This window comes from Leptonychotes weddellii, chromosome 6 (genome assembly GCF_054177405.1).
Source record: "Leptonychotes weddellii isolate Sample4059 chromosome 6, ASM5417740v2, whole genome shotgun sequence".
NCBI lineage: Eukaryota > Metazoa > Chordata > Mammalia > Carnivora > Phocidae > Leptonychotes > Leptonychotes weddellii.
In genome coordinates, this window is record NC_138374.1 from 35596799 (window position 1) to 35608266 (window position 11468).

The window sequence follows — 11468 nt, forward strand, 5'->3', positions numbered from 1 at the left end:
CCTGGGATCATGACCTGAGCCAAAGGCAGATGTTTAACTGACTGAGCCACCCAGGCACCCCTAATTTGTCAATGAGTTATTGGACACAACACCAAAGTCACAGGCACCAAAGGAAAAAAGCAGACAAAGTGGACGTCATGAAAATTAAAAACTATTGTCCATCAAAGACACTGTCAGGGGTGCCTGGGTGGCTCAGTCGGTTGAGCGTCTGCCTTCGGCTCAGGTCATGATCCCTGGATCCCAGGATCAAGCCCCACGTCGGGCTCCCTGCTCAGTAGGGAGTCTGCTTCTCCTTCTCCCTCTGCCCCTCACCCTGCTCATGCTCTTTCTCTCAAATAAATAAATAAAATCTTAAAAAAAAAAAAAAGACACTGTCAATAAAGTAAAATGGCAACCTATAGAATGGAAGAAAATATTTGCCAATCATATACCTGATAAGGGATCGGTATCCAGAATATATGGAGAATATCTGAAACTCAACAACAACAAAAAACCCCAAAACAACCCAATTTAAAAATGGGCAAAATATTTGAACAGACATTCCTCCAAAGACGGACAAATAGCTAAGTGCATAAAAATATACCCAACATCACTAATCATCAGGGAAATGAAAACCAAAACCACAAGGAGATACTACCTCATACCTGTTAGAATGTCCATTATCAAAAAAACACACAAACAAATAAACAAAAACCCAGAAGATAACAAGTGTTGGTAAGAACGTGGAGAAACTGGAAATTTTGCACACTGTTGGCGGTAACGTAAAATAGTGCAGCCACTATGGAAAATTGTATGGCAGTTCCTAAAAATTTAAAAATAGAATTACCATATGAGCCAACAATTCCACTTTTGAGTACATACTCAAAAGAATTAAAAGGACATATTTGGACATCCATGTTCCTAACAGCCTTATTCATAAGAGCTAAAATGTGGAAACAGCACAGGTCTCCATCCAGGGATACATGGATAAGCAAGATGCTGTATATACACACAATGGAATATTATTCGGCCTTAAAATGTATGGAAATTCTAACATACGCTACAACATAGATGAACCTTGCTAAATGAATTAAGCCAGACAGAAAAAGACAAATGCTGTATGATTCCACTTATATGAGATACTTAGAGTATTTAAAATTACTGAGACAGAAAGTAGAATGGTGGCTACTAGAGGCTGGGGTGAGGCAGGTGAATGAGGAGTTAGGGTTTAATGGATACAGAGTTTCAAGTTTTTCAAGATAAAAAGAGTTCTGGAGATGGACCGTCCAACAATGTGAATGTACTTAATGCCACTGAGTTATATGCTTAAAAATGGTTAAGACAGGGGCGCTTGGGTGGCTCAGATGGTTGGGCGTCTGCCTTCGGCTCAGGTCATGATTCCAGGGTCCTGGGATCGAGTCCCGCATCGGGCTCCCTGCTCCGTGGGAAGCCTGCTTCTCCCTCTGCCTCTCTCTCTCTCTATCTCTCATGAATAAATAAATAAAATCTTTAAAAAAAAAATGGTTAAGACAGTAAATTTTATGTTATGTATATTTTACCACAATTCAAAACTGAAAAAAAGTAGATATATTAAGACTTTAAAACTTTGGGCCTTACATAGCAGTGAAAAATAAACCCTAAGTATCTCTTTAAAGGCATAAAACTCATGTGATAACCATAATATACATTATGTTGGTTGTCACATCCGTTTTATATACTTTCATAAAGTATCCTTGAGAACTCCGGGGCTACAAAGGTGGTACATCTTTGGTAATGAGTTCCCATCCCTAGTCTGGGTATTAAACCACAAAAGAAGAGATAATAACGGCTGCCCTGGAAATAAGGACTGGCCAGTGCACTTTTAAGGTGTTCCTGGAAGAAGGGAGTGCTAATGTTATAGCCACTTCTGCTACTGAGCTTTGGAAAGGGCTGGTTCAAGGACAGTCCTTTCCTTTTATCCAGAAATAATTGGTTCATCAAAAGGAGCTCATACTACCATCCTTGATACTGGATCATGATATTAAGAAACACCTCTCTAGGATACTTTCACAAAACCCACCCAGCAGCCCAGCTTGGCTGTAGAGTGGCCAGTGACTGAGAGGATTGGGAATTACATGTTAATTCTTCATTCTTCTTGTCTTTTTACATAGACCATATCTTTTCCCAAGGCAACAGAGACCTCAATTTCAATTTTAGTTTTATTCTTCAAATATGTCCTACAGTCAGTTCTCATAATCATTTTCTAAGTGGAACAAAGTTTAGGGAGAATTTACTCCATACATACCACAAAGAATGTTCTTCTTTTCTCTCTGAAAATACAGTATGCATAACGAAATGATTGTTAGGCTTATATTTTCAAAATTATTGGCAGCTTACCTACTCTTCTCCCTGCTGCTGTGTTATTTCCAATCATTCCAATACCACGGGCAGACTATAATTAAAACACAAAACATCTACAGAGGTAAGTTAATGAAGAACAGAAGAAAAGATCACTAAACATGAAATACTTGTATTTTTTAATATTTTATTTAAATTCAAGTTAGTTAACATATAGTGTATTATTAGTTTCAGGGGTAGAATTTAGTGATTCATCAGTTACATATAACACCCAGTGCTCATTACATCAAGTGCCCTTCTTAATGCCCATCACTCAATTACCCCATCCCCCAACCCATCTCCCCCTCCAGCAACCCTCAGTTTGTTCCCTATAGTTAAGAAACTATTATGGTTGTATTTTATTATGGAAATGCTGTTGGGCTTTCATTTAATTAAATTTTTAATTAAATTAACTTGGAATCTGTTTCTCACATCCAGCAATATTTTACTTATTATTTTTCCTTAAGAGAATGAAATTTTATGGCATAAATAAAAGTTCTTATTTGAGAAAAATTAATAAAAATATTCAGCATTAGGAGTGCCTGGGTGGCTCAGTCGTTAAGCGTCTGCCTTTGGCTCAGGTCATGATCCCAGGGTCCTGGGATCGAGCCCCGCATCAGGCTCCCTGCTCCGCGGGAGGCCTGCTTCTCCCTCTCCCACTCCCCCTGCTTGTGTTCCCTCTCTGGCTGTGTCTCTCTGTCAAATAAATAAAATCTTTAAAAAAATATATTCAGCATTAAAAATATGTCATAAATTGTTTGCACAAAATTATTTTCAAATTACAGTTCTCAATTTAGGACTAAAACATTATTTAAAATTCAACTGTCAAAAATATTTTCTACAAACTGGATAAACATTTTATGAGAAACTTATGAAAAGAATTCAACCTTAGGCCTCCTTATGTAAACAAAAAAACAAATTTTAAATATGTTGAATGACTCTAAGGATAACTAGTAGAGCATACTGAAAGGCAAATACTTACTAGAAAAAAATCTGTAGGTTCTAACTGGGGAGAATTTTTCCTAAGATTTTCCTCCTGAAAATGCTGGAGGCTTGTAGACAGCCCGATTCCAGAGGTCCGAAGCCTGCCTGCTCCATGTGTGCTCTGTAAGCTATCTCTGCTTGCACTCCGGGCCAGCGAAGCAAGAAAACCTATATTATTTACACAACCAACAGGCTCTTTGGAAGCCTTGTTAGCCATTTCTGTAATATCCCGAGCCTCAACTTTAGAAATAATATCAGATCTTTTCCCGGGTGAATCAACTTTAACAGCTCGAAAGTGAGTAGTCCTAGAGAAAGAAGAATCAGTTATATTTCGAACATCCAATGACCGAAGCACATTTTGTGATGCAGGAGACTGGAGATTCCCAGACTCAAAACATTTGGACTGCCTCTGTGATTTCACCAGAGAATTATGGAGCGACACTGGTGTAGAACAGCGAAGAGGTGACAAGAGTCTATTCTTGTGAGGACTTAATTCACGGTGGTTGAGAACTGTAGTTTCTACCGATTCACCATTCAACATTCTTGCAACATGTTTAAAATGCTGCTCTGCAGCTTTCAATCCTTTGTCATCATTAGTGAGTAAGAACTCTGAATTTACCTTCGGTGTGACTTCTAAGCCACTGCTCTGTTCATCAGTGTTTCCTTCTGTAAATGTAGCAAATGAACCCACTTCAGGTAGAAGTGACTCTTCAGTTACACATTCTTCCGAAGTTGAAAATAAAACAGTGTCATCTTCATTATTAGATGACAAATTTCCTGAAAAGTGTTTTGTCCGCCTAGGCAGGGATGATCCAAGATGGAGAACAGAATCAGCAAGCTCTTTGTCATTTTCCAACTCCATATGGGGTATCTGAGGTGGTAGTTTGATGCTACTATTGGAATGAGACAGTGTGTTACTCTCCCAGTTATAATCTTCCTTAAGAAAATCGCTAGCGATAGATGACACGGGTCTATCAGCAGGGGGCAGAGTTGCCAAACTTGAAACTGCATTGCTGGAAGTTTCAGGTAGATATGCATTATCAGGAGAAGGTAAACATGACTGCCCAATGTGGGGGAGAACCCTTAACAATCTGTGGCGAGCAGCTGCCGTAGAACTACTAGAAGGTCGAGGAGCTATAGGTGGACGAGGTTTTACCTTGACAGCTTTCTTAGGCTAAAAAAAAGAGTGAATACATAATTTCTCACAGTCATTTTGTCTACCTATTAACAAAAATTAATGAAGGAAGAAAATGTTATTTACTGCAACATTGGCATTTTGATAACCTCAATTAAAAATATCTTAAAAGATTAAAATCTTAAGCTTATGACTGAGAAGAATTTTGCTCTCTTTCTCCATTGAGGATGATTTCCTGAGAATGTTAAAGAAGATAAATTTTGTTTTATTTATCTTCCTCACTACTGATTATTTGTCAGAGTTTTGCTGAGAAGAAAACTCACTGATTATAGGATATATGATATTGCCGACCTATTTTAGATCGCCAGCAATTTTTCCTAGTAAGATGAGTAAATGTTGACTACGTAGGTACTACAGAAAAGAGTTAACAGGCCTAAACTGCTATCCTTGCAAAGGCCTGCTTGCAAGGTTGGCCCCTGGCTAGCTTCTGGGAACTTGTATTTCAAGAGGGTTCCAACCACCCTAACTGAAAAGTGCCTAATCTGTTTGTATAAGCAATATGGTTTATGCTAAATACCAGCTTTCCTTCTGGGAGTCCGGAATTTTGGTACATGCTAGGCAGAGGGTGTCTACATCAACAGCCCCTGATAAAACCTCGGCACAGAGTCTCTAAAACACTTCCCTGGTAGACAATATTCCATAGTTGTGCTGACACAACTCATTGATAGAGGAATAAAGCATGTCCATGAGACTCTTCTGGGAAAGGATTCTGGGAAGCTTGTGCTTGGTTTCCTCTGGACTTGAGCCATGAGCCTTTTCCCTTTGATGATTTTACTTCATACCATTTTTGCTGCAATAAATCTTAGCCATGAATGCAACTATATGCTGGTACTGTGAGTCTTCCTAGCAAATCATCAAATTGGGGAGTGGTCTAGGGGTCCTTAATACACAAAGTTTTAATAAAAGTATTATGACAATTCATGATGTCATGATAAATTTAAAAATTAAGGATATGAAGCCTCAAGATATTGGCTGAAATGTGCATCAGGATGGGATGGAACACCTGATGACCTAAACAACACTCCCAACCTAGAAATATAAGAAAAGCCAGATAATTTAGTGGACACCAGTTGAGGCAAGAAGTAGAGGAGCTAAAACTGCAAAGAAAGAACCTTGGAAAGATATGCTGGCTCCTGTAGCTGCTTTTATCCTAGGGCCACTGTCATGTCAAACTGCAATTCTCTACTCAACAAAAGTATTCTTCAAAAATGGAGGTGATGACTTCTGGGCTGTAGAGCTTAACAGTGGTTGCCTAAATCTGAATTTCTCCATGCATCCTCCAAAAAACCATACAAATCAACAAGCAAATAAGCAAATAAAATGACCCATAACTCATGCCTTCATCAAAACCAGGGGACAGATAAAATTAACTTCAAGTTACCTACAAGGAGAAAAATACCCAAATCTAGGAGACTCATCTGCAAAGCTTATGCCTGTGGTGAGAGACAAGAAAAAGTGTTGAGCCAGAGAGGAAGGAAGGAAGGGAGTAAGACAGAAGGGAGGGAGGAAGGGAGAAAAGAGGGAGGGAAAGAGAGGGCAAGAGGAAGGAAAAGAAGAAAGGAAGAAAAAGAAAGGTGTGGATAATCAAGGGCTGATGGAACAAAGATAAACCCTTAAAGGAGAAAATCCCACTTGATTATGAAAATACTGAAAAGAGGTTTAAGATCTAGGATATTAAGATTTATTTATTTGTCAGAGAGACAGAGAGAGCACAAACAGGGGGAGCAGCAGGCAGAGGGAAAGCAGGCTCCCTGTTGAGCAAGGAGCCCAACATGGGACTCGATCCCAGGACCCTGGGATCATGACCTGAGCCAAAGGCAGATGCTTAACCAACTGAGCCACCCAGGCATCCCAAGATCTAGGATATTAAAACACAAGCTACTAGGAAACCAAAAGCAAGTGACTTGAAACTGTTCAGGACCTAAGGAGATAGCTTCAAGAAGACACGACTTCTGGGGGAAGAAGGGGTGAACTGAAAGTTCTCCATTGAGACTTGATAGTGAAGGTAAAGAAGGCAGCAAGAAAATAAAAGTAAGGATCCACTGACACAAAAGGGAGTCACCAAATCAGAAAACACAACAACCCAACCTTCCAATGAAAGAGTATTATTGATTAAAAAAACTGCATTTCACTATACCAAGAAAAGAAGGTGCTCTTGAAATAAGAAACTTACTTTGCCATACAAAATCCTCACTTTTGTCTACACACAACTGTTAATATTCCTTTGGTTAAATAAAAATTATAGGCATACCTCATTTTATTATACCTGGCTTTAATGAACTTCACAGATACTGTATTCTTTACAAATTGAAGGTTTGTGGCAACCCTGCATCAAGGAAGTCTATCAAAGCCATTTTTCCAACAGCATTTGCTCACTTTATGTCTCTGCATCACATTTTGAGGATTCTCACGATATTTCAAACTTTTTCGTTATTATATTTACTATGGTGATATGTGATCAGTGATCTTGGATGTTACTGTAATTGTTTTAGGGTGTCATGAACCCCACCCATATAAGATGGCAAACTTTATTGATAAATGTTGTATGTGTTCTGACTGCTCCACCAACAGACCATCCCCCCGACTCTCTTCCTCTCCTTGGGCCTCCCTATTCCCTGAGAAACAACAATACTGAAATTGGACCTACAATAGCCTTTAAGTGTTCAAGTGAAAGAAATAGTCGTGCATCTCTCACTTTGAATCAAAAGCTAGAAATGATTAAGCTTAAGGAGGAAGGTATGTCAAAAGCTGAAACGGGGGCGCCTGGGTGGCTCAGTTGGTTAAGCGACTGCCTTTGGCTCAGGTCATGATCCTGGAGTCCCAGGATCGAGTCCCGCATCGGGCTCCCTGCTCGGCAGGGAGTCTGCTTCTCCCTCTCCCACTCCCCGTTTGTGTCCCCTCTCTCGCTGTGTCTTTCTCTGTCAAATAAATAAATAAAATCTTTAAAAAAAAAAAAAAAAAGCTGAAACGGGCTGAAAGCTAGACCTCTTGCACCAAATAGCCAGGTTGTAAATGTAAAGAAAAAGTTCTTAAAGGAAATGAAAAGTGCTATTCCAGTGAACTCACAAATGATAAGAAAAGTGAAACAGCCTTATTGTAGAAACGGGAGAAAGTTTTAGTAGTCTGGATGGAAGATCAAACCAGCCACAACATTCCCTTAAGCCAAAGCCTAATCCAGAGCAAGGCCCTAACTCTCTTCAATTCTATGATGGTTGAGAGGTAAGGAAGCTGCAGAAGAAAAGTCTGAAATTAGCAGAGGTTTAAAGAAGAAGCTGTCTCCATAACATAAAAGTGCAAGGTGAAGCCACAGTGGTGATGTAAAAGCTGCAGCCAGTTCTCCAGAAGATCTAACTAGAATACTTAATGAAGGTGGCTACACCAAACAACAGATTTTCAATGTAGATGAAATAGCCTCATAATGGAAGAAGATGCCATCTAGGACTTTCATAGCTAGAAACAGTTCTGTATAAAAGGAGACCAAGAAAACATTACAACTAGATGCAATGCATGATTCTTGATTGGATCCCAGACTGAAAACAGCAAAAATCAAAACAAAATAAAATCAAGTACATTACTGGGACATAGAGAAATATGAATATAGCTGACAGAATGTGTATCAGTGATAAATCATGTGTATGATAACTGAATTGTGGTTATGCAGGAGAAGACCCTTGTTCTTAAGAGATAAATGCAAAATGAAGTATTTAGAGGTAAATGATATCTGCAACTAACTCCCAAATGGATCAGGTGAAAAAACAAGGAGAGAAAGCAAACATGTAAAAATGTTAATTGGTGAGTCAAGGTACAGTGTACATGGGTGTCCACTGTACTAGTCCTATAACATTTCTGAAAGACTGAACATTTTTCAAAATACAAAAGGTAAAATAAATAGGTTTTCTGACGAATGCTGAAAGAATCCATTGTTAGAAACCCTAAATGAAAAGAAATACTAAAAGAAATTATTCAGATAGAAGGAAAATAATCCCTGAAGGAAAGCACATAATTGCAGAAAAGAATAAAGAGGAACAGAAAAGGTTAATATGTGGGTAAATATAAATAAAAATATTGGCAATATAAAACAATTAGAGAGGTTCAAAAATTTCATAAAATTAAAATGTATGACAACAATGACACAAAAGATGTTTGGATATATAAGTGGGGTTAGAGTTCTAGAATTCTTTCATTAACAGGAAAGTGGTAAACATCATTTTTATTGGACTTTAGTAGTTAAGGATGCACATTATAATCTCCAGGGTAATCGCCTGAAAAACCAGCGTAAGGATGCATAACCAACAAAGTAATGCAGAACAAAAACCAAATAAGGGAAAAATAGACTAATCCAAAAAAGGGCAAGAAGGAGAGAAAAAGCAACATAAAACAGCTGGTTAAACAGAAAACAAAGATGATAAAAATCCAAATATATCAGTAATTACACTAAATTTAAGTAAAATAAAAGACTTAAGTTTGTCAGTTTAGATTTAAAAGATAAACACATTGTGTGTCAATTATATTTCAATTAAAAAATAAAATAAAATAATAAAGCCAACAATATTCCAGTTAGAAGAGACAAATCCTAAATATAGGGACATAAAGAGATTGAAAGTAAAAGGATAGAAAGAATATACAATAGAAACACAAAGCAAAAGAAAGCTAGCATAGCTATGTTAATAGTAGACAAAGTAGATTTTAGGACAAGTGCATTACTAGAGATAAAGAAAAACATTTTATAATAACACAAATGTTAAACTACAAGACAGATACTACAATTCCTTAGATATCACACAAATCTGTATTAGATCAAATGACAATTTCAAAATATATAAAATAGGGGTGCCTGGGTGGCTCAGTCGTTAAGCGTCTGCCTTCAGCTCAGGTCATGATCCTGGGTTCCTGGGATCAGCCCCACATCAGGCTCCCTGCTCAGTGGGAAGTCTGCTTCTCCCTCTCCCCAACTTGTGTTCCCTCTCTCACTGTGTCTCTCTGTCAAATAAATAAATAATATCTTTTTTAAAAATGTAAAATAAAAATAAACTTCTAAAAGGAGAAACACAAATCTGTAACAAAATAGGGAGACTTTTTAAATAAACACTCTCTCAAAAATGGACAGAAAACAGACCCCCTACAAAAAAAATCAGAAAGGATACAAAAGATCTGAACAACACAATAAACTTGATCTAACTAATACATACAGAATATTACATATAGTGATTCATTACACAGCCTTTTCAAGTGCACAAGTAGCATTTACCAATATGCTTTGTCACAAATCAAACCTTAATTAATTCCAAAGGCTTGAAATCATTAAAAGTATGTTCTCTGACCACAGTGAAATTAAACTACAAATCAATAACAAAAAGGTATAAATATTCCACATGTTTGGAAACTAAGGAGGCCACTTCTAAATAAGACATGAGTCAAAAGTAATACAAGGGGGGATTTTGGGGTGCCTGGGTGGCTCAGTTGGTTAAGCAACTGCCTTCGGCTCAGGTCATGATCCTGGGGTCCCGGGATCGAGTCCCGCATCGGGCTCCCTGCTCGGCAGGGAGTCTGCTTTGCCCTCTGACCCTATCCTCTCTCATGTGTTCTCTCATTCTCTCTCTCTCAAATAAATAAATAAAATCTTTAAAAAAAAATATATATATAAGGGGGGATTTTGAAAAGATGAGGAGTAAGGGACCCTATTCCAACTGGTCCCCAGAATTGAGCTGTATATCTACCAGACCACTCTGAACACCCATGAAATCAGCCTGAGATGTAAGATGATAGATCTAGATCTCTACAAACAGAATATTGCAGGCAGTTGGTTTCGAGGTCCAAAGCGGGGAGCCGTGATTCCGCAGGCAGATATCGGAGGATAAACAGAAGGGGGAGGGAACATGGCCGTGGGGATCCTACACCGCATGTGAGCGATAGCCTCCAGTGATGGGGACGGGGCACAGACTCACAGACCAGTGGTGGCGGGGAAAGGACATTAGGGCAGCCCCCCAGACTGAAACCCGAGCAGTGGGCAGCACATGCAAACTGGGGGCAGCTGGCGGTTTTAGAAGCACAAAGGGCAGAGATGTGCCCCAACCTGGAGGCAAGGCCTAGGAGCGCTGCGGAGGGGCGCACAACCCAGGACACTGCAGTTTATAGCAGCACAGACAGAAACGGAGAGTGTGGCCTGGAGAGCTCACTGAAGAACAGACTGCGATCTCTCTGCTCTGAGGCAGAGGGTTGGAAATGGTCTGTTCTGCTCTGACTCTCAGAAAAGACAGGGAAAGCCACCAGAAGAAAAGCCCCAAAAAACTGGTTTTCACTGAGCCCATCCCTGCCACAGGGGGCAGGGCAACTCTGCCCAAACAGGGTTGCCTGACTGACAGCGTGGCAGGCCCCTCCCCAAGAAGACAGGCTGGGACAAGAAGAGGCCAGCAACCCTAAGGTCCTTATAAAATAGGTGCATCTTGCTTGGGTTGTGGTCAATAATTTGGATTCTATACATTCCCTCAACTACTCCTCAACAGAATGACTAGGAGGAGGAACCCCCAAAATAGGAAAGACTCAGAGACTATAACTTATGCCCCAGATTTACAAATGGATTCAGATATAACCAAGATGTCAGAGATGGAATTCAGGCTAGCAATTGTGAAGACAATAGCTAGAATGGAGAAATCAATTAATGGCAACATAGAATCTCTAAGGGCAGAAATGAAAGCTGAATTGGCAGAACTTAAAAATGCTATCAATGAGATCCAATCTAATCTAGATAATCTAACAGCTAGGATAAGCAAGGCAGAAGAACAAATTAGTGACCTGGAAGACCAATTAATAGAAAAAAGGGAAAAGAGGAGGCCAGGGAAAAACAATACAGAATCCATGAAAATAGAATCACAGAAATAAGTGACACTATGAAACGTTCCAATGTCAGAATTATTGGAATCCCGGAGAGAGTGGA

At 39.2% G+C, this 11468-nt stretch overlaps 2 protein-coding genes across 2 annotated transcripts in view; both read right to left on the bottom strand.

The window, feature by feature from the left end:
- The window catches only part of ZFAND4 (zinc finger AN1-type containing 4), a 15154-nt gene extending 7877 nt beyond the window's left edge, over positions 1-7277 (bottom strand). Inside the window, exons 1-2 of the mRNA XM_081823900.1 lie at positions 3338-7277; positions 2356-2410 (exon numbers count right to left, since the gene is read on the bottom strand). Coding sequence (XP_081680026.1) covers positions 2356-2410; positions 3338-4201 — 919 coding nt within the window. The 5' untranslated portion in view covers positions 4202-7277. The remainder of the gene's footprint in view (positions 1-2355; positions 2411-3337) is intronic.
- The window catches only part of MARCHF8 (membrane associated ring-CH-type finger 8), a 159382-nt gene that overhangs the window by 126037 nt on the left and 21877 nt on the right, over positions 1-11468 (bottom strand). The gene's annotated exons all lie outside the window — the stretch shown is intronic.